General features: G+C 22.8%; 1 protein-coding gene across 1 annotated transcript; it reads right to left on the reverse strand.

Annotated features, from left to right (window-relative positions):
* Window positions 1–576: 576 nt before the first annotated feature.
* LOC129605799 (uncharacterized) lies at window positions 577–18,479 on the reverse strand. The gene is made up of 5 exons (XM_055515749.1): window positions 18,073–18,479; window positions 5,496–5,623; window positions 4,917–5,190; window positions 1,459–1,583; window positions 577–1,366 (listed from the first exon to the last, which is right to left on the reverse strand). The coding sequence occupies exons 1-5, from the start codon at window positions 18,224–18,226 to the stop codon at window positions 1,031–1,033; spliced, it is 1,017 nt and encodes a 338-aa protein (XP_055371724.1). The 5' UTR covers window positions 18,227–18,479; the 3' UTR covers window positions 577–1,030.
* Window positions 18,480–25,080: the final 6,601 nt, after the last annotated feature.

The raw sequence follows: 25,080 nt of genomic DNA on the forward strand, positions 1-25,080 counted from the left end.
TTTAATATTTAACTATAATTTCATACGTTGATTTTACTATAATTTCTTTGAAAATAAATTGGATGAAAAAGTTGAATCAAGAATTTTATAAAATATTTTCAATAACATGGCTTTTATATTTGAGAAATAAGCAGAATGGTACAAAGAATTTATTACACTAAGTTGGATTGTTATATCAAATTAAAAAAAATCAAAAACATAATTAGTTAATAACAGAATTAGTTATTTGAAAAACAGAAACAAATTATTTGAGAATGGACTCTACGAAGTCTCTTAGATTTGTTTTTAAAAATTTGTTTTCAAAAATATTTGAAATTAGTGCGATTCGCACTAGGGGCTTCTAATTGCCAATAAATTACAGAATTTAAATTAATATTTCATTTTAAATTAACTAGATATGCACTAAATTTGTGTTTAAAATATTCAACATTATTCTATACTATACATATCAAGCACAAATTAATAATACTAAATAAGTACGCCGTACGCATATAACATTTTTAATTAATTCGTAAAGAGTAATAAAAAATATGAAATAATAAAAACCGCAAATGTAAACCACAAACTCTTATTTAAACATTATATTTTATTTTAGATTCGCTTATTCCTTAATTATAAAATTAATTAATTTACAACATATATAGTTAGTTTTGAAAAAGAAAATTAAATATGCAATTGAAAATATGTTTGCGTATATTTTATACACTTAACTTATAATTTAAAAAAAGAAGAAATGAAATAGGTAAACCATAATTCATTCCCATATACATAATTAATAATTAAAAAAAAAAAAGAAAAAATTAAAAAAATTTCAAGATCACTGTAGAACAACAACAACATAAATGATTATCAGACATCAAATTTTTACAAAACTTATACGTATACACATACGAGTATAATATTCGTGGATCTTAACTATATTTTGTTATACAATTAAAAAATTCTTTAAAATATCAAAATTTATACAAAATGTGCGTTAATTTTTTTAAACTAAAATTAGTAAATAATTAATTTTCTTTTTTTTTTTAAATTAATAATACAATGTTAAAATCAAATATAAACCTAAAATATTGAATATTGAAATTTTAAGAATATTAGAACTACTACATAAATTTTCTGGTGGTAAAATATTACCATCTAGTGTTTCAATTACTTCAACATCATTACTTAAACTTAATAGCTTAACACCATCTAAACTTAAATCGAAAGCAGAATCTGGTAATGGTGGTATATAATTATCTGGTCTCTCATCAGGTAAAAATCCATAAACTTCCATATTTGCATTTAATTCAAATGAAACATCATTTATTGTAGCTTTTAAAGAATGTGGAGTTAATTTGGAATATGTTGCTGTTGCTGTTCTTGACTAAAAACAATAATAATAAATAGAAAAATTTTAATCATTTTGTACAAGGAATTTTTTGTTTCAATTTTTCTTTTTTCGAATACAACACTTACTGTTAAGGCTGTGAAAATTACACATGTAATGTAATTATTATCAATATAATAAAATGTCACTGAATGATCTGTTCGTGTATCAGAAAGACCAGATGATTTTTTTTCCGTATAAAGTAAATGGTCACCTATTTGGAGAGAAAAAGAAAATAAAAATTCAATATTTTATAAAAAAATTTAGATAATATTTTTATTAAGTTATAAACAATTTTATATTCGACAATTTCTGTGTTAATTGAAAAATCTAATCGTGCCATTGCTGGTTTTACCGGTTTTAAATTAAAACAAATTAGAATTGATAGTTTTATAATAATTGCTTTAATAAATTTATTAAATTCACCTATTTAGCTTATACTGATCCGTAACTAAGAAATAGGGCGAATCTGTATAAACTTAAATATACTTAACATTTACGAGTAATTTCACGAATTGGTGTTGTTATAGAATTTATTTTACAATCTAAAGTAAGATAAAATATGTACTATTTATAAATAGCCTAAATATTTAGATCTCCTTGAACAAATTTTATAGTAAAAAAAAATATATCTATGCAACAAAATTTTCTTTACAATTTTCCTCACATGCTAATAACACTTGTTTAAGAAAATAATTTCCTCGTCCTTATTCTCTATTTCCTTTCAAATATAGGTATATATAAAAATTTTCTATTTATAAAAATGTAAAATTCAAATTTTTTAAACAAATTTTTTCTTATGTTCCAACCAAAATGCACACTTACATACAAGCAATAAATGAATTTTAACCTCTAAAAATATTTTTCTTTTTTTTTCATTTTTCTTGTAATTCGTAATAAAAATAGGATATACTTAATAAAAATGCCTTTTGAGTGGCTCTTGAAAGCGTTTACTTAATTTTTTAAGTAGCTATCTCTTCACACAACATTATAAATGTGATCTCTTTAACAAGAATTTTTATTTATTCTGTTATTTAATTAAAAAAAAAAATAATTATTATTTTTTATTTTAATTTTTTTCTAAACGTTTCTGCTACTTTATGCTATTTAGAATTGTTATACAAATTTAAAGAAAATATACAAATATGTATGTATGTATATATTTCCGGAAATTTTAAATATGAAATATAAAATTTTATTAAGTAGACACATAATCATTATTAATGGTTATTATTTTTTTTTTGTATACATATTTACCGTCTATTTATTTTTGTAAAAACGTTTATTTTGTTAATTTTATACATATATTCATTTAATATAATATATGTATGTATAAATGTATAAAACCAACATGTATGTACTTGCATTTGAAAAATTTTTGCATTAACTCAAGAACACTGTAATATTCTTATAACATTTTTATATATGTATGTACATATGTAGCTATTTTCGGCATATAAATAAATAAATAAATATGTGCATAATAATAAGTTTCTATAAATTTTATGATCTGATATGAATCTCTTTTAAAATAAAAAGGAGAATTAAAATTTATTTAAATTTATTGTCAAAATACAGTCAAACAGAAGAAAATTTCAGAAACAGTCAAAAATTTTTTACTTCAATTTTCTTAAAATTTCAAAATAATAAATTTTTACTTTAGATTTTTGTACAATTTTTCCGACAGGATCTTTTAACTTATCCAAAATATATGACAACATTCATTTTTGAAATGTCATATTGAAATTAAAATTGTTTTTCGAAATAAAATTTGACATAAAAACAAAAATATTTCAATTTGACAAATTATGTTGTTATATTCAATGGCAACATTGTTGCTACACAATATTTAATATAGCGTTTTCAATTTATGAATAATAACATTTTCTCAAAAACTATTATTAAATCGTTTCGCATTTGCGCAGAACTAATTTAAATTTTTTCCTTTAATATATGAAAGAATATAAAATCATGAACGTTAACATTAAATAACATTCAAGATAGAATTTCAAGGATTTACGGTTCTTGTACCGTTATGATAATACACCAGGAAAAAATAGAAATAAAATATTAAAGAGTTTTACTGTATTTTCATTTATGTAAATTCACCTTGAATATCAAAGAAAAGAAATAAAAAAATATTAATAAAATTGAGAAAAACAATCGCTTCAATTGAAAACTACAATTTTTTATAATATATGAATTTCAATTTCAAATAATCAATTGAATAATATGTAAATATGTGAACATTATAATTGATTTGTATCAATTATATATATATATATATATTCTTATAATATAATATGTATCTAGGTAGATAATATTGCCTTTATGTGGTTATTACTGGAATGAATATTAATTTGAATGATGAAATAGAATTCTATCAATAATTTTGAAATTTTCAAAATATTTATATAAATTCAGATCAAATATAAAAGACTAATTTATTAGACTGTAATTGTACTTACATTACTTACACACAAACAATAACAACGTGTAGTTTCTTTTATTTTTTTTTTTTTTGAAAAATTCTTATAGAAATAAATAATAAAAACATCTTCATACAACTTCAAAATGCAAGGATAACTTAGCAAATGCAACGAGTATAGAAAAAAAAATTGAACTACTTCTTGTTATTTTTAGTACTTCACTACAATAAAAATTTACGCAATATTATAATAGGCAATATTCTATTAAAATTTATTCTCCTAATTATCGAAAATGATCGAATCCACCTCCTGTAAACATTACACGTAGTTATGTCGATTACTGCAGAAGAGCAATGTGGTGAATAATTTCCTGATAATGTCTTCATACCCCGAAATTTCCCTTTCAGAGTATGTACGGGTAGAATGCAATATAGTTTACTGGTTTGAGTGCATCACGAGATGACGTTTCTGCGGCTCACACATTCTTCTGTTTTGCAGTTGTATGAAGATGCTTTGATTATTTATTACCACGAGTATAGTTTATTACTTCCTTAAAGTATTTTAATTCTCAATTTTATGAATGGCCTTATGAATAAAATGAAAGTACAAATATATGAAAAAAAAAAACAAATTTTAATAAATTTAAAACCACTTTAGAATTAGTAAAATTTCAAATATCTCAGTCTCAATATCAATTTTAATATTCATTTGATAGTTTATACATGATTACATGAAAAATCTAAATTTCCTTTTAATGTTTTCAATACAATTTCCATTTGAAATGTAGAAAAGAGATTTTTTGTTTATTTTTTACATACTTAATTATAATTTTCTATTTTTAATTTTTTTTTTTTGAATATAACACGCAAATTATTTAATTTAGATACTTAAAATTTCCATTTACTTAAAAATTAATATGAATTTCTTTTTAAATATTCCAGAAATAAACAAAAATCTATTTCAAATTATGATTATAAACAAAATTTTTAATTAATTTCAGATAAAAGTTTTAGGTATTTTATAAACTATTTAAATTATTTTTTGTTGTTACGATTTTATACTTTAAAACAGAACTAAAAAACTTAATGTCATTTTTAAAATTATTTCTTTTAATTTACCTGGTTGTCTGTTTCCAATCACTACAACATTATCTTCATCATTTTCAATTTCATCAAAATAATTATCTTCAATATGATTTGGTTCAACTTTTGATTGATAAACTAATTTTGGTATTAAAATTGAATCAAGATATTTTGTATCCTCGTTTCGTTCAAAACCATAAACTGATATTTTAAAATCAAAACTTTTTGGTTCTAATGCTGTAACAGTGCCAGTTAAAAAGCCACCTTCTTCTTCATCTGTTACTCCAAGAGAAAACTCGAAACCAACATTCTAAAATTAAATAGAAGTAAAAAATATCTTAGTTAAAAATATTTAAATTTAAAATAAGAAGATAATAAAGATATTTGAAAAAAAACCTAAAATTTATTAATATTGAAATTAAATACGCTTATTCAATTTTATTAAATTACCGCACGCACACCAAATGTTTATGTAAAAACTGAAATTGTATCATAGTTTTCTCATAAAATATCAAATACAAACTCACACCTTTTTATATTTTATAAATATATTTACATTTTAATATAATTTTATGTATATATAGAATATGTATAATATTTTTAATAAAAACTTACACTATCTGATCCAAGCTCAATATATGTTACAATTCGATTTTTTATCGGATAATGAAATTTAATGCTATTATTTGAATTCTCTCTTCTATATGGACTCCTCAATACATCTTTTATTATTAATTCATCACCTAAAAGCATACAATATGAAAAAGAAAGAAAATGAGAAAAACCAATAAATAATAAATAGAGATAAAAGATAAAATAATCATATAAGATAAATAAGTTTATACAAAAATGAAATATGCATACACACAGGGGCGGAATAAAGCCATAGATGAAAATACCACAATTTTTTTGTATGGAGAAGCAGAGAGAAAAGGGCTTATTGACAACAAATTTCGATGAGTCGCCCCTTGTAAATTAAATTGTAAACTAAAATTGAGAACTAAAAAGAAAACTTCTGTTCATTTAAATTTTTATACAAAGCTTATATTATATGGCTTTCGCCGAAAATACCACAATTTTTTTGTATGGAGAAGCAGAGAGAAAAGGGCTTATTGACAACAAATTTCGATGAGTCGCCCCTTGTAAATTAAATTGTAAACTAAAATTGAGAACTAAAAAGAAAACTTCTGTTTATTTAAATTTTTATACAAAGCTTATATTATATGGCTTTCGCCAAATTTTTCTTCCAGCAAGTATCATTAAGAAACTTTATTATTTTTTGTTTCTAAGGACTTTTAACTTTAATTTCTATATTATACAATTTTCACACATAGTGATTTAAGTATACTACATAAACCATATCGATTCGAAATTGTATATATTTCAAAATTAAGCTGAATCATTTGGAACCCAATTTTATTGCTACTTGAGTCCGAATCTGCATATTTATAGATCCGCCACTGCATATACACAATACACATTATACATATGTAATATAAATATTTTTGTACAGGAAGAAAAAAAAAACATATATATATCAAAAATTCATCAAAAAAATTGGATTTCCATAGAATATAAAAGTAAATTTGTAATCAATATAAAAAGAATGATTGTTTTTCATGTCATTCCGTTGATTGTTATTTATTTATAAAATACAAGTTAACCCTGAACCTCTTGATGTAATATAATTTTATTTTAAAGGTTTTCATTCTGTTCAATATATTATAATAAATACAAGGTAGGATTGCTTTTGCCCTATTTATTTATTTCAATATATAGTATTACAATATTTAGTATTATAATATATAGGTACATACGTGTGAGTATATGAAATTAGGAAAATATCAAAGTTGTTAATTGAAGGAAAAAACATTCCTACTTTTTATGTCTCTATTAAACTTTTTTAAGGTAAAATGCTTTATTATAATTTTATATTAGAATTCGTATAACAAAAAACAATGTTTCATATATAGAAAAGATGTTTTTAATTTTTTAAAATTACAAGTTTAACGAAATATATTTGTAAAAATATTTGAAAAATTTCAATCCAAAATTATAGAATTATAGACAATGAACGATTAATGAACCATATAAGGATATAGGTATTCAAAATATTCATCTAAAATCTTTTAACCATAACAATATTGCCTAATAGGGTCAACAATCACTAAATAGAATGAAATTTTTTGGAATGTTTGTTTAAATGTACGTATATATACATATGTATGTATATGCGGTCAATGTGCCTTTATTATAACGAAATCAAAATAACCTAATCATAAAAATATTTACACTCAAAACTATTTTCACTGTTTAATATTATAACTTGAACCAGAAAATAATTTTTATATATCAAATATGTATGTGTGTATTCAAAATTGCAAATAATTTTAAAAGCGTATACAAGTTGCTTTGTAAATGCATACTTACTTATGTAAATGTTATATATAGAGATGTTCGACCGTTTTTATTTAACATCAAATCGAACGTCAATTACTTTAACCTAACAATTCACATAGGCATATTCCAAGTGTTTTGAGTAAATTACGACTCTGCGTTATGAGGACTGACTTTTATCTAGAAATTTAGAGCCTAATCTAGCTAAAGACTCAGTGATTTTCTTCGTTTATGCATACTTAATATAAATATTTACACATTAATTTCAAACCTGCATAATTTCATTATTCTACTTTTGAGATTTTTTTATTTTCATAGATACTTCTACTGCTTACAACACAAGGATATTTCACACAAACGAAATATTGAAAATTTTACAAAAATTCTTTATGTATAGAATAAGCGATAAAAGTTAAAAAAAATACCAAATTTTCATTCAACTTCTTGTTTCTTATTTGTTTTGCTAATTTATTCAAAAAATACTTAAACGCGTTAACAAGATTTATTTGATTGTGAAAAAAGAACAATATAAAAAAAATTGGAAAAATTTTAAACATTTCTTCTAGACGATTTTTCGCATAAATTTACAATTTCTCATTTAATAAATTCATAAACTTCTTAATAAAATTGTTTTGAAGTTAATAAATTGCTAAGGTTTAAAATATTTATAATATGTAAGAATATTGTAAAAATATTTAAATGTAAGCTAAATTTTATTGAGTAAGCAATAGTCTGAATCTACTAAAGATGATCTGTTTTACAACATAAGGAAATATTAAGATGTGAATCAAATTACCTTCGTACACTTATATTAATTTTGAATGGTTAGAATATTGAGGTTAAAAATTAAATTTTAAATTTTAATATCATATCTACATATATTTTTATTTACCTGCATAATTGTGTATGTATGTTCAATTACTTGCATATATTTGTGAAATAAATCATAATATTAATTATTCCTTTTCTGAAATATTCATTTGATTTCATGCAACATTAAAATAAAGTCGTACAAATAAATTAAGCTAACAATAAAATTATTGATGCAAATGCAAAATTTAAAATATCCTGACATTTTTTTATTGTTATATGTAATTATTTTATTTCTTTATTTAAATATTGTGATATGCATATATAATATTTATTATTAAATATACATAAGTATGGAATTGAGTATAAATTATGTAGAACCATTACATTGATTTTATTTTAATTCTTATAGCTGCTACATACGTTATTGCATAAAATAATATCATGCAAATAATTGCAAAGTACAAACTTGATATGTGTGTATATGTATATAAAATGTTAAAAAATAAATTTAATTACGTCTATACGTACATAAATACGAAGAGTGTTTTTGAAATTCTTATTCGCGTTTCAATACTTTAAGTGCATTTTTAAAATTCTCTACATAAAAATTACATCATAAATGAATACAGTTCGCGGCGAGTTTTTACGATTATATTTCAAAATCAAAATAACTTATAACTTATAAATAAAATAACTTATAAGAACATATTTACTATACACCTTAAAAATCTCTTTATAATGGCTTATTTGTGGAGACTTGTCACTTCAATAAGTTAATACATCGTAAAAAGCTGATTTATATCGTAAAAACTTCGAAATATTTAATGTGTTAATCAATGACTTTTATTTACAATTGTAGTTCTTAATTGTTACAGTAAACATCACTGCTGTACATCATATGCTTCTCAGAATACCCTGCATTATTTAATTACATTTCTCCTTTACTAAGAGTTTACATAGATTCTCATATACTAAGAGTATTTTCATTAGAACCATCCCGAAATATTTCTATACGTTTTATTGCAAATATTTTTAGATACGCAATAAATATATAAACATACACATCGAGGGATTTATATACATGTTATGTAAATAAGTCACGACAGAAATTTTTAATGCTACAAAATATTAATGTACTTTTTTCATTCATTACTTATACAACCACCTTAAGAACAACTTATTTAAATTGCTGAAAAAAAAAATTATAAAATTTCATTTATTTTAAATCTTTTTAATTAAAAAAATAATTTTTGTATTTCGCACAATAAATTTCAGTATTAAGAGAAGCAAAATACTTAATATTAATTATTATTTGTAAATTTTAATAATCTTTATGTCTCTTTTGATTAATAAGTCAAATGGAATAAATGGTTTGGCGAATTTAACTCGAAAATAAATTCTACACATAAAATATAGGACTGGAATAAAGATATTTCTATTTTTAATAACCCATTAAAAATTTATAAAAATTATTTTATCGCAAAAAAATAAAATTTTCATCCTTAACTTCAAAATTAAATGTTAATGAACTTTTATAATATGATGCTTTATAGAAATTTTTATAGATTCATCTATATACAAAATCATATTAAATAGGCATTAATTATTTTTTTGTTCAGATGTTATTAGCAATTCTAGAATGCCTATCTTAAATTTGAAAGGAACTCAATGTTCACGCATAGTGAATTTATACTTCCATTTCCAATATTAGAACGTAAAGATGTACATAACATATATACATATGTATTTTACCAATGCCCACTGGTGATATGTAATAAGCCGCACATCCTCAATATTTCAAGTAATGTAAGTAATAATTACACATTTGGTTTAACCTCCGAATCCACAAATTTTGAAAAATGTTAATCTTTTGTCGGCGATTTTTTCTAAAATAAGTAGAAATATTATGAAGTTTATCATACTTTAATAATACCAAAAAAGTAACAAGTTACATGATCCGACTACAAAATATTATTTAAAGGTACGGAAAATTGCACATACATACTACTTTATCTTAAGTGAAATATCAATTTCAATGTTTTTCTAATCTATATTTTTGCTTTGAATTATAATTTTGTATTTCCTCCTAGGTATATGCAATATGATTTCGTAACCAAACTTTGTTTTTAGAACCGATTTATACATAACATGAACTTGTTTTTAAAAAATATTATTGTGTTCGCTCTTCTTTAATAATATTTTGTTTTTATATCGTAATGCATTCGATTTTTTTGCACCAAAATAAAATTTTTAAAATACAAGTTCTAACAATTTTGTGTTATGGGCATAGAACATTTCTCAACTTACGTATTTATTGTAACATTTTTCATAACCATCATTTTAATTAATGTGCTATATTCATGAAATACCTTTCTTGCCCACAAAATATTCTTTGGATTTTTACTCAAATAAAATATTTAAAAAGTATGTGCTTATTCGGACCCAACAAATTATTTAATACTATTAATAATTTTTTCATAAAATTTTGTTATTTGACAATTTTATAACAAAATTTATATACCACCTATTAAAGTTTAAAATTACGCGATTTTCTTCTTTTCGTCAACCAAAAAGAAAAACAATATTCAAATCAAAATAAATTTAGCGGAAATAAAATTAAAATTTTAACAAAACAAATATATTATTACATATATGTATATACAATTATTATTATGTATTATCAAAAAAAAAACTTAATCAGAAAAATAAAATTCTTATGCATGACTATATAAAAAGTTCCATAAAGTTCGTTGATTTCCCAGAAAATGAAAAAAACAACAATATTAAATTAAAAATCATACAAAATTCTTCAATGTAAAAATATTTTTAGTGCGATAATATTAAAAATATTATTCGAAAAATTCATATTTAAAAAAGAAAAATTTTCTTTTTATATTTGAACAAAATAATTTTGTATACATGTGTTTTTTTAAATAAATTTAATTTGCTTTAAAAATTGGCCAAAATCCAATTCACAAAAAAAAAAAAACAAAAATAATTTTCGCATGTTTTGATGACACATTTTGACATCATACGCTTTTTGTTGAATGGGTTAATCATTTTCATTATTCTAGGAAAAAATCTTTACATCAAATTAAGTACGTCAAGGTTGTCTGCTAATAATAAATAGTATATAGGTATGTGGCTAAAATTACAACTTTCACTTAAACAATTCACTAAAAATGTTAAAAAAAAAAATGGTTTTAATTTAATTTTTTTATTTTTTATTCCCTTTTGCTTTTTTTTTTTACTAATTTTAATTTTTCTTTTCATTTTTGTTAAAGTAATTATTATTTTGTTTTTGCTATAACATCAAATTTTGCTAACACTATTAATTTTAAAAATAATAATATAGAACACTGTAATATTTTGCTAATATAATTAAATATGTCACCTAAATAGTATACTCTAAACGAGATAAAATCTTTTTTTTTTTGGAAGATTACTTCAATTATATGATTTGAAAATTAGGGTGATATGGTAAGAAAAAAGCATAGTCATCATTGTACATTTAATTTTGTACAATTAATGTAAAGAAAATTAAAAGAGGAAAAGAGATGTAAAGCGCCACAAAAACAAATTTTTATTCTCAAAAATATTTAAAGAAAAGTAAGTAACAGTATGACAACACTAAAATCAATTTCTTGTGGTAATACTTCTTACAAATGGTAAGCCGATATTGGCGCTCTCAAAAATTTTAGATTTAAGAATTTACATGAGTTTTTTCAAATTTGCTTAAAGAATACAAGTTGTTTAAAGAAATTTTAGCAAAATTTTACGGACCATGAAAACTTACAACCTTACATTGATCCTACTTACACGACTCAATTTCTTACAATATATGTATGTAGATTATACAATATAAATAAAATTAATTACCGAAAATTGAATTCAACATTTCTAATGCTTACCCCATTTAAAAATTTGATATTAATCTCAAATTATTAAACGGACTAGCGAAACTGCAGAATTATTAAAGTTTTATGCGATATTTTAACCATATAACAAAGAAGCCTTTCTTTGTTCAATTTTCGACGAGCTATATAAAATAGAATTATCAAAATAATACCAAAAACGCTTGTTTTTATTTAGTATTCAAAAAATTGTAACAGCAGTATAAGCAACAATAGTACTGAATACAGCAACTTGTACAATAACATCACATGTACAAGCTTTTAAAATAAATTGTACCGAAAAATTCTAATCATAAAAATCTCTTAGCTACACAAAAATCCACAAAAGAACCTGTTCAATTTATTGCAAAATTTAACAATAATTTAAATGGAGTAGGTTTTACAAATAAATCTAAAACGCATAAATTAATAAAAAAAAAGTTTTTCTTATCAATGGCATCAAAAGTTTCTGAAAATCAAATTTTCGGTTTCTATTAATAAACCCTTTGAAGCATAAAATAAATAACAGAAAAACTTTTTTTTAATTCTAGAGTAATTTTACATTCATGTTGAATTTTTTTTTTTTGTAATCTTCTATCATTAAAAATAATGATTACGCGATATTTAAAATGATGATTACGCGACAGATGAAATTATTGTTAGATATATAATTTTGTTTGTATATGTATGTACCAGAACTAGAAAAAAAAAAACAAATTATTATCATAACATATTTTATTTAATAGCTTACAATTTGCTAAAATTAAAAAAAAGCATTCATCAATTTTATTCATAATGATTTTATTGTTATTAATTTAAATAGACTTAATCTATGTTTATAGAAACACAGCCAGTACTTATTCTAAAGAGCATTATAAAGATTAAAGTAGATTTTTCTTTTTGTATTTTGAAATTCAATTCAATTAAAATTCTTTCTTATAAGTGGTTGAAACATCGTATTGTGAAATTAATGAAATATTGTGAATTACATTTAAAATCTTCTCATAAAATTCTGTATGAATAAAGCTAAGGAATTTCATTTAATGAATTGAATTTTTGTTTTCTTAATTCCAATATAAAGAAATTTTCTACAGTAATTATTTTTGAGGTTCTTTAAAATTTCATGTCATTCTTACATTTCACACAAAATATTTCAGAAAATTAAAGGCTAAATTTTCACTTTTCGCTAATCTACTTTTGTTTAATTATCAGGCTAATCACCAATAATGTACAAGATTTGTGAAAAATTTCAAAAATCATCTAAAATATTTAAATTAAAATTGTTTTAGAGCCAATGTTCATTATGAAAATGAATATTCAATAAAATTTGAGTACAAATTGGCTCATCTTAATATTATCGTTAAGAAATCTAACCCCAATTATATTTTGTGTTATAAAACTCATATTATGCATACGTATACTATATTTAAAATTTATTCCATGGGAATACTTTCATATGATTTATGATTTTCCAATTCTTGCGATAGCGTAATGTTTTCAATATCAATTACAATTTCATTAATTAACTTCGCACATTCAAATCTTACGCACATAAATAATTTATTATTTAGAAAACGAAAATTTCTTGAAAAATTATTTTCGTCTATTTTAAATTAATTTCAATCGATTTTCACATTATTTTTTATAATTATTAATTAGGTATAGGCAAATGGACTAGTAAAATATGCAAATTAAATAATTTAAAAATATGTGAAATGTTCAATGACATTAAAATTTTTTTCGATTTTGACCATTAATAAAAAGAAAAAAATTTTGTCAAATACATAATTGGGTTAATTGAAATGTTAAGAGGACAAATTAACCATTTTTAATTTAAAATTTAAATATTATAGTTACTTTCTAAAAATACAATTTCGTTTAGAATATACTTTTATTATTTCTGTTCCAATTATGGACCTGATCGTCTATCTCGCTATTTTACTCGAAAAATTAAAAAAGGCGAGTAGCTTTCATATACTTGTACAACGTAATATTCGAGTGAGAAGTATTTCTGTTTTTTTCTAAAATGCATACAAAATTTATTCACTTTTGAGTTTTTGAGAGTAAAATATTCAGCCGATAATTTGCGAAAAATGCAAGAATCCAATTGAAAAATAAGTAATCTTATTTGAAAAGTGAAATATCCGTTAGAAAATACTGATAATTCTAGTTTGAAAAGAATAAAAAGTGTTTAAAAAAACGAAATACACGATCAGACTGTATGGTTCTTCTCTTTTGTTATAGAGAAGAAATTTTGTTAGAAACTTTTAAAACACATCGTTGTTGCACAATCACTTATTTTTGTTACTTAACTAAATAGAATAAGCAAAAGGCATGCAAATTCGAAAAAAATAAAAGTTAGAGTGGCCGTTTCTGTGAATATCTTACAATTGAAACAAATAGTATGATTGTTTAAAAACCGGGAATCGCTATAAAAAATTAACCAACGTTTGATTCCAGATAACATTGATTCTACTTGTTTTTTTTCAAGTACTTTTATACTCCTTCATTATGTTAGAAAGAATAATTCCTTTAATTTTAACGAAAGTTGAGAATTATGTGAAGGTCAAACGGTTGTTTTAAAGTCGTTGTGTTAATAATTTTTTAAATGCATTTTGCAAAAATCCTTAAAAACTTCTGACTAAGTTTAATTAACTTGTTAAAATTTCTTATTGTTATCTTAAATTTTCGATTGAGTTATGGTTTTCATGTCATGCTGTTGATACCATAGTGACCAAAATGATATTAACAAGTCAATTTGGTTGATAATATTCGGCTCTCATAGTTACAGTTATATGTAAGCGCATTAGCGAAAATTTCTAATAAAGCAAGCATTATGTTTTTGAGGAAAAATAACTACTTATATAATATTAAAAAATTTTTATCCAACCCAAAAAAAAACAAAAACACAAAAATTGTAAAAAAACATTCTATTGTTAAAAACAATAAAAGTTCTTAAAAAGTTTTTCCAGTTTGGTGTTTAGTTTATTATTTTTAGATCACAGAATTTAGGTCGGTCGCAAAAATAAAATTTGCAATTTATGTTCTCTAACTTTTTCATTTTGCTTTTGTTTCTATAAAAGAAAACATTTAAAATATAATTTGAAAAAGATAATTATTAAAAAATAATATCATAATGGAAAAAACAAAGCCTATAATGTTAATAATCTTTTGTACTAAAGAATTTATAGAGCATATCCTATTATAAAACATTTTATAGAAGAAATCGTTTAGACATAATCGAGAGTACACATAAGAGAAGTGTAAAAGCAAATATATATGAAAGAAGAGGAGAAATCATTTATACAAGCAATTAAAGTGTAATTGTACATAAACATTTTAAGTACTTGTATGGTATTTTTGTTATCCTTTCGATTTAGAACAACAATGTTGTATTCTTTCTAAATACTTTGTTACAAATGAAAAAGAAAACAATAAAATTATATTAATATTGGGTACATTTTTTACATGAAAAAACCAAAAACACAATGCCTGATTATCAAAAGAATTTTAAAACAGTTAATACCATAAATTCATACAACAGTTAGAGTAAATGTTAAGAAAACTTTAATCCACAGTAATTTCTAGAGAAAAAAATCTTAACTTTAGTGAATAAATTTGTGAAACATCGTCATTTATAATGTCATAAAAATTTTATGTATAAATCAGTTTCCTCATTTTAGTTGATATTTAAAGAGTAAATGACTTATTTTATTTAAAATTATTAGTCATTATTCTCTTTTAATATTCCTATATGTATACATTACATATATGAACTCATCGGGTTTATTTTGGCATAATTATTATTTAATGCATATTTTGTTATAAATAAAAATAATATAATTTTATTATGTCACTAGTTCTTAAAATAATTTTAAAATTCAATGTAAATTATAACGAAAATTCAAAACAAATAATTGAATATGACGATGATGGTTTTTGCTTTTGTTTGCTTCTTATTTAATTTGATAGCATGTCATATAGAAAATTTTTAAGTAATGAACGTTGCACATTTACGAAAATAATTATTACATACAGTATGAACTTGAATTATTATATTTTTTAAATATATTGAATTATTAAATTTTTTTAATCTTCCGTTATCATTCTGCCTTATGCAACAAATGTTAGTTAGTATAAAAGTTCGCATAACCGCAAAGTCTAATAATAATAATAATAATTAACAGAGTACTTTTTAAACAGCTTCGTACTAATTGTATGTTATCAATTACTACTAATGTTTATGTTATTATAGAAAAAATGAAATTCAAAACGATTAAGTCTTTTAATTAACTTTATAATTAATTTGGTATTTAATATAGTATAGATATTCAGAAATGTTTCTAATTATGAATGCATAAGTATCATAAAATTCTAACTCATACAAATTTGAATTCCATTTCTTATGAACCGGCGATTACATTTTATTTTGCAATAATAATACTTAAAATATTACTTGTGTATACCCTCAGCTGCTAAGCCGATTATTAGTCCACAAATTTCAAATATTGCCTATATTTAGGTGCAACAAATTTTATAATAGTAGAAATAAAATCAAGTCCAATTTTTATCAAGTTCAAAACAATTTTTCAATATTAGAACATACTTTACTAATACTTTCTACTATCTTTGTAGAAAGTTCAATGATGAGAAGAGTAATTCTATCGTTGCAGATAGTGCTACTGGTACCATCATTGAATTGTTGAAAAAAAATTAAGAAAAAATATTTGAAACTTAAAAAAATTTACTTCGCAATTAAAAAACGAGTTATTTGATAAAATATTGGATAAATCGGTTAATTGGTTAGATATAACAATATTGCTTGAAATATTTTTTCCAAGCTCCAAAATTTGGAATTAGAATATATATTTGGATCGGAATACATGATCACATAATGATTTTCATTTGAAATTATAAAAGTTAAAGCTAGAAATTACCATTTAGGGCGAAAAAGTAAGTAAGACAAAGCATATTTAGAAAAACTGTGCAATTTTTTTTTAAAATATTGAATATTGTTTCCCTATAAGACACTTGAAGCTTGTTAAAAATTCGACTAAAATAAATTTAAATAATTAGAAATTTTTTTTTTCAAATTCAACAATTTTTTCAATAAAACACATTTAAATACATAATATATATGTAGGTATACAAATAAAATATTTGTAAAATTTCAATTTAAAAAAAAAAATACCACAAAATTTCAAGTAAATAAACCGCAAATGTAAACAGAAAATGGGCTTTTTTTATTTTGTTAATTATATAAACATTATTTAGTTTCTTTTTTTTGTTTTAATATGTGCAATTATATAAACATTATTATTATGGTGGCGTAAGAGTTCAAATCAAATCTATAAACCTCTAAAATAATTTTAATAAACTTCCTCTTTTGAATTTAAATTATATAAATTTATTGCTGATATTAAGAATAATAATGGCGCCACAACATTACTTTTTTTTTATGTTTTTTACTTTACTATTCAATCACTCACACGCACAATAATTGACATTATAGCGTTCTTCTTAGATATTGGACCTTATACTCATTAATCAATCTGAAAATTCTAATTAGGCCTACACATTTTTATCTATACACATGCATACGTATAATAAATTTGTATATGATTTTTTTTGCCTTATTTTTTATTTTAAATTTTTTAATTAATGAAAAAAGAATAGCTATAGAAATAAAAACAAAATTTTTGTTTTAAATTTTGTTTTTATTTTTTAATTTTGTTTAATAAAAAAAAAATGAAAATTTTTTAATATATTTTTATTTATTTCGAAATGTCCGAACTACCCTTGGCACTTAATTTTAATTCCATTGAATTTTTGCTACATATTTTGGTTTGAATTTATTTCAAATTAACTGGGTCATCACTTATGTGTGCTTTTCCTTTTTTCTTTTGTAATAAATTAACACTTAAATATTAAATAATTAATGATTGTAATATGGTATGGAAATGCAAAATATATACAATGATCTCAAATTTTACGCAACTAAGTTCGATAATTAATTCGATAATAACATCAGAATACTCGAAATTATGTAATAAGTATACAGTTTTACTGGAAAAACTAATAGACAATACCTGGTTCTCTGGAACCCATCGAATGAAGTGGTCCATTATTTTCATAAAAACTTTCCAGTTCGGGTCTACCATTTACAATTGTTGTTGTACTACATAAAATTAAAGTTAAAATTACGGCAGCAATTATTTTACTTGGTATTGAATACGATAACATTTTTCCGCTTTTTATTTAATTTTTTTCTTTATTTTTTTCTATTATTTTTATTTAAAATGATCACTTATTATCTATCTAAAACCGCTTAATTTCATATAATTAATTTTTTTTTTTGTCAAAAAATAACAATTTTTGCACACTACCCGAACCGTAATTCTATTTTACACGTTCTTTTGTATTTAATGCTTTTTGTTGTGAACTTTACTTAAGCTAAACAAAAATCATACTGAAAAGACTCCTGTAATATATTCAAAATCACTCTGATCACTAAAACAAATTGAGAATTGAGTGAAATTAAAACATAAAAAAAAAAAACAAAAAAGAACAAAATTTTTTTTTTCAAACCTAGTAAAATTGTATAAGAACAAATTAATATAGAAATTTAATTTTGAATATTTTCGCAAATACTTTAATACAATTCCTTATTAAATATATGTATGTGCACTATATAGAATTGAAATATATAATTATTTAACCAAAAATAATAATGTAGTAAGTTCATTTTCATAATTTTATAGAAAATTTTAATTTAGTTTATCGTTTTCTCTTTTTGTTATAACGCAGCAAATAACACAAAATTTCCTAACATTTTCTATATTCTAATAAAATTTTCACCTTGATAAAAATCTATACAACTAAATAATTTGAGATTCAAATTTAAGCTATAAAAATTTGTAATATACTCTAAAAATAATCAGTTCAGCCAATTAATTGTAATTGCTAAATTGTCTAAATAGTAAAGTATTGCTGCAATTTTCTTGCTATTTAACTCACAATTTCTTATTAATTTTGTATTAATATCATGCTTTAAAATGCACAGTCAGTGTCAAAAGAAATTTGCCAATTGTATTTTCAAATTTTAATTACTATACTTTATCAAAATAAATTTGATCTAAATTAGGGGTTCAGGCAGACATACAATTTTTAGTTTTTCAACTGTTTGATAACTTATTCGTGTTTCATAGGCTTATACACAAGCGTGCACCCATGGCATTGAATGATCGCATGCAATTTAGTAATCAAACAGTTTGTAATTTCTTGTATATACATTAATTTCAAATATAAAACCTGTAATCAAACGGAAATTGCATACCTGTCTGAGACCTTAGCATATACTTAATTTGACAGAGCAGTTTAATAAACTTTTTAAAAAAAACCTATTCATTTAATTTTTTTTATTGAAATATTCCACATACGAGTATTGGATTCTCTTCAACATCAAAAAATATTTTTCATTCTAAATCTTCATAAAATCTGTTTTATGTCGTCCAAATTCGTCAATATTAAAAATGGTATATAGAACAATTTTATTTTGAGGCAATATAAACAAAAATTATAATCGAATCGTCTTTTCATTAAGCAAATTGAGTTGATTCGGACTCGACGCTGTTTTAATATATGAAAAAAAACATACATATATACATGTACATATACATATATTAACTTTTTTCGCAATAGAAAAGCTTTGGTTGCTAATTTATTGAGACAATTTCTGTTCTCTATACAATTTTCTTCTTGTACATACATTAAATTCTTCAAAAGAATAATAATAATAAAAAATGAAAAGAAAAATACATAAGTAAAGCAGAAATAATTTTTCCCTATTCTAAAAATAATCGCATTATTTTGTTGACATTGAAAATCTTCGATCGCGTTCATCGCATTTTGAAATTTATGATGAATAAAGCAAAAAAAAAAATAAATAAATAAATATTTTTTTTTATATAGAAAAGCTTTTCGCGCATTTTACTTACGTATTTGACGTATGTATGTACATATATAAAATGTAAATCGTATTAGCGTAACTGATGCGTACCCCTTTACTTTATGTGTATATTATTACTGTCTAGGAGGGTGTATCAAAAAAATAATTTATTATCAATACAAAAATCTTGAGAACTATTATGCTTTAATAAAAATTTGTTTTATTTTCTTTTTATTTGCTATAGTCTAAATATTTAAAATTATTAAAGCAGAAATAAATTCCTTTTTCGTTTATAACACAAAATAAAGAAGAGTTTTAATGTTGAATGGTTTATATGACCTTAAGCATTTGTAATATGCTTGATTATCACTGGAAACTAAGAAAAATTAAAATCAAAACATTTGGAAAATAAAATTTTATTAATTTTTGTAGAAATTTTCTTTTAAAACAATTTTCAATTTCGAAATTCCTTCTTGTTCTTTTAGAAAAAAATCAGCTACACGAAACTCGCAAAAAAGAGCTTCCAACAGGTTTAAATTGTTAAAAGCAGTTGAAACCTATATAGATTCAATTTGAAACCTGATATCGCAACACGAAAATTTAACAAGATTTTTGTATTAAAAAAACTTATAATATTAAGAATCTTTTCATTATGTGCCTCAAGATAACTAGGTCAAACGTAAATTTCACATACAATATGTTATTGAAAAAAAACAAACAAACGCAATTTGATTATTTATTGTTAAGGTTATTATCCGTTACGTTTATTTTCTATAACAATTCTTAATTATGTAGGGGTAAACCAAAAATTCTTGTATAATATTGATTAAAGTTTAAATTTGGCGTAAAAAAAGCATTTAAAATTGGTTAATACTAAAAAATAATGGACCCGCCACGAAGTTAGAAATAACTCATAAATTATTCTTTAAGTTCTTCGTTTTAGTCCAAATATAAAAATTCAATATTAGAATTATTTTTGGAGGTTTTAGTTTTTTAAGTTTGCAATTAAAAGTTTTAAGTTTTACTCGTAATTTTCTTAGGATTTTTAGTTTATACTTATAGAGGGTGCAAATACTTTCATGGCAATTGCAATTGCTTAAAAAAATTAATTGCAACAGCAATAATTTCTCACAATTTTTGGAAGTTAAATGCACATTACTCACTTTCAAATCTAATCATACTTCCGTTTTATACATTGCGCAATAAACGACAATTCTTTTTTTTTGAGTTTTTTTTTGTACTGTTACATAAAAAATTATCAAATTTACAGTAAATTGATTGACTACTTTCTAATGTAGAAGACATCTTATAATTGAACATGAAAAATGTGTGAATAAGTGCGATCATAATTATTCAAAGGAATGCGTTTTTGATTTTATTCTTGTAGTAACTATTTGATACTTTTATAAAATCGCAACTATGAAAATAAATTTTTAAAAATATTCCGACATTCTACACCAGTAATCCACACGTTCAAAACTCAATTTTTTCCCTTAACTTTAATGACGTAATGAATATGCCACCTAAGAATGTTCTTGCGAAATTCAGGTTTATCTCTATCTCCAGATGTTTAAAGAAAGACGTGCCATTTACTTACATATATACTTATATAAATATAGATAGATATGTATGTATGTAGATATACATAGAAAACATATAGCAAAATTTATTATACATTGTGATCAAATTTTAATTTCCTTTTAGCACATTTCCAATTAAATTGGAGAAGTATGCTTATTCGTTTGAGTACGTCATTTTTTTGTACGTCATTCTCACTACAAAAAATTGCCTCCAAATATTACAAACATTTCGCTCAAACTTTTTTTTTGGCTAAAAAAATAATTGTATATTTATCTTAACTAGCCTGACTTGGCAGCCGAAGCCAAATTATTAACGATTTTTATTTTTTTCTTCATCCTATAAATATGTAATAAATATGGTACATTTCAACACAATATCAATGAGAATAATTTGACTGAAGGAATATTTTAGAAGTTGAACAGAAATGTTCTTCTTTACAAACCATGGGATTGATCCGAAATTATTAAAGTTTGTACCTCTATTATACATACACATAAGTAAATTTAGATATGGGAAATATAAGCAGTGACAACAAAAATTATTATTCAACAAAAATATTTTCTATACTTACGAGTACATGCAATATGCTTCTGCATTATTCAACAAAATTCCTATAAAATTTGAACACAACCACAGGATATAAAATTGTAATTTTAAACTGAAATATGAGTAAAAAGAAAAAAAAATAAAACAGATTTAAAGATAACATTGTGTGTGTATAATGTTATCTGTTATGTTTTATAAATATTTAATTTTTATAATAATGTTGTTGTTACAAACAATATTATAATTATTATCTATTGTATCAATTTATTATGTGACAAACTTGTTATTTTAACCATTTTACTTATTTACCATTGTTATACACTTTATAATTGATGAGAGAAACTAAAATATGTATATATATGTACATACAATATAATTATTTGTGATTTCATTATTAAGCTATCCAAAAACATTTCACATTTGCGGTTAAATATTTTTATTTATCAGTTTTTTCTCTTTGTCAAATGTTAGAATTATTTATAAAGTAAAATTTTAATAAAGTAAAATGTGGCCACAGAAACTTGTTTCAAAATGTATAAATATATATGTACATACATACGCACATATGAGTTTACAGTGTATAAATACAAAATCCATTTTTTTTGGAAAATTTAAATTATACTGTTAACATATTATTTTCAATAAAAATAAAATTATCCTTTCGTTCATCTATCAGTTCGTCTATCCGTCTATCGTCTGTAATACTTTTATACAAAACGGAAAATTTCTGTAGAAATGAAATTTTCAGTCATCTCAATTACCCTTCAAATTATAACATTCAAGCCTTTCAAATTCGATTTTTTCGACAACCTTAAATCAATGCATGTCAAAACGCTCATATTTATACATATATATACATACAAGTACATTAATCGTTAATATATAACGAATATAACGATCATTTTTCCTATTAAACATATAAAGACAACAATTTGTTCTGCTTTAGTAAATCATAGCTAACTACTAGAATGTTGATAGAAAATGTGACTGTAAGCTGTCCTTTCAGTTTGTCGTCAGATTTTCATTTTCAATCTCGTTTCTAAGAATAAATTTATGAATCGAGTTTCTTATTGTGCCCATTAATGTAATAATGGCGAGTTAACGAGTTAATTTCATATTAAAAAAGAAGTGTTAAAAATTTAATTTTATGATTTAAAAAACTAAATCCGCATGCATATAATATTTGAGAAATTCGGCATGGTTATCGAAAAAACTAAAGATTTCCTCAAACGTTAAAATAAAATTCTCAGAAATCAGTCAATCACGAGTCACAAATTTTATAACTATGTACCAATAGTAGCTGTTATATTTTACAATATTGTGTATTTTCAGTATTAAACTAATTTAAACTTAATAAGCACTTTTATCTTAACAAAATAATTTCACAAAGTGAAAATATATTTTCTTTAGACAAATTCAAATAATATTTAAAATTGAGTGATTGCCTTTAATTTTAGTTTAAATTCAATTTCATATAAAATATATGAGATACAAAAAATTCAATCACTCTCGATAAAACTCTGTTCCGAAACACATGCATGTACTCTTTACGATAGTTATTGTATAGTCTTTATTTAAAATACAAACGCACCTATGGTTAAATTTCTCAGCTAATATATTGAAAGCTATTGCAGTATACTACTAAATTTTTTGCCTATTTATTCCACTATCATAAAATTATTTCTGTTTTTATGTTGTTATTAGTACTAACATATTTTTTATGTATATAGCGCGTGTGAGTGCATAAGTCATGTTTACATGAAAACAATCCATTATTCAATATTTAAATATCTATGTAAATCATCTCAATTAATTTAATGGAGCATAAATTAATATATTTGTACTAAAATACTGCGTAACAAAGAAATCGATATATTAAAAATGAATTAATTTATATTTAAAATTGCGCTTCGTGTATAATTGTGTGTGAATGTGTAGAATATATATATATAAAAATATACAATTTGATATATAATATACAACAATTTAATTAAACTAAGAGTTAGATAAAATTTATTATAAGAGAAATTAAAAAAGATGGAGTTAGTCGGGCCAACTCTGTGACTGTGATATTTGTATACAGAACAGATAATGTAAAAGAACATTATCTAAATGATGATCCTTTCACTGAATTGTTTATAACAATTTGCACTCTTTGTACATGGAAGAGCTTTTGGGATATGATTAAATAATTTTTTTTAGACCAGCTACCACATAAAATGACCTAAACACAAGTAGGATTGTTTTTTTCAAAACAATAGTCTTCTAATTAGATTTGCAAAATTTTAACATTGCAACTTCAATATGTTTTCAGATATTATGAAGAAATTATTTTTTTTGAGGTTTGTAGCAGCAATCTTTATAAAATTAAATTTTATTGCAACCATAGCATTTGTTATGCTCTTATCGCCTATGCAAAGTCTGAGCACTGTAGCTTTCGTCGTATGTAACGCTCATTAGTTAAAATTTAATCACTTTAGCCAATAAGGTCTTTAATGTGCGAGTATTTTATATTTCTAATTATTAATAAGGTTTTTGCACAACTGATCGAACCGAAATTGAATCTATCGAATGAAGTTTTGACGATAACTGCAATGATTAATGTAACAATATTTTATTCGCCTTTTTGAGCTAGCGCTGGCATGGTCATTCAGAAGAATAGGACCATTGATACAAAATTCGACATGGATAAGATGATCTATATTTTTTAGTGTTACAAACGGAGTAATTAATATACATATTTCAACACCATTCAAACACACATTCGCGCGGATATAAAAATAAGGAGTACATGCATTTATGCACAATTTATATCTTCTTTTGTCCACATAAAAGCAAACGACAACGCGAAAATAAATCATTATCTAACTAGAATTCTAGATGATAGAATTAAAATACAAAATATATGATCGTTAATTTTCTTTACTAACGTTACTACTAACATTTTCAAAGGTATCCTTTTCTCATAAATCAAATTAAAAAATTCTTTATTTTAGTTATTATATTTAATGCAATTTATAGA

This window comes from Condylostylus longicornis, unplaced genomic scaffold (genome assembly GCF_029603195.1).
Source record: "Condylostylus longicornis isolate FDR11 unplaced genomic scaffold, ASM2960319v2 ptg000014l, whole genome shotgun sequence".
NCBI lineage: Eukaryota > Metazoa > Arthropoda > Insecta > Diptera > Dolichopodidae > Condylostylus > Condylostylus longicornis.

Excerpts from the sequence above, each read along its gene's own strand:
- LOC129605799 (XM_055515749.1), bottom strand. The coding sequence starts at position 18,226 with ATGTTATCGTATTCAATACCAAGTAAAATAATTGCTGCCGTAATTTTA. Across the intron at positions 1,584-4,916 it reads GATTGGAAACAGACAACCAG|GTGACCATTTACTTTATACG; the intron begins GTAAATTAAAAG and ends CTCTCCAAATAG. Across the intron at positions 1,367-1,458 it reads TAATTTTCACAGCCTTAACA|TCAAGAACAGCAACAGCAAC; the intron begins GTAAGTGTTGTA and ends TATTGTTTTTAG.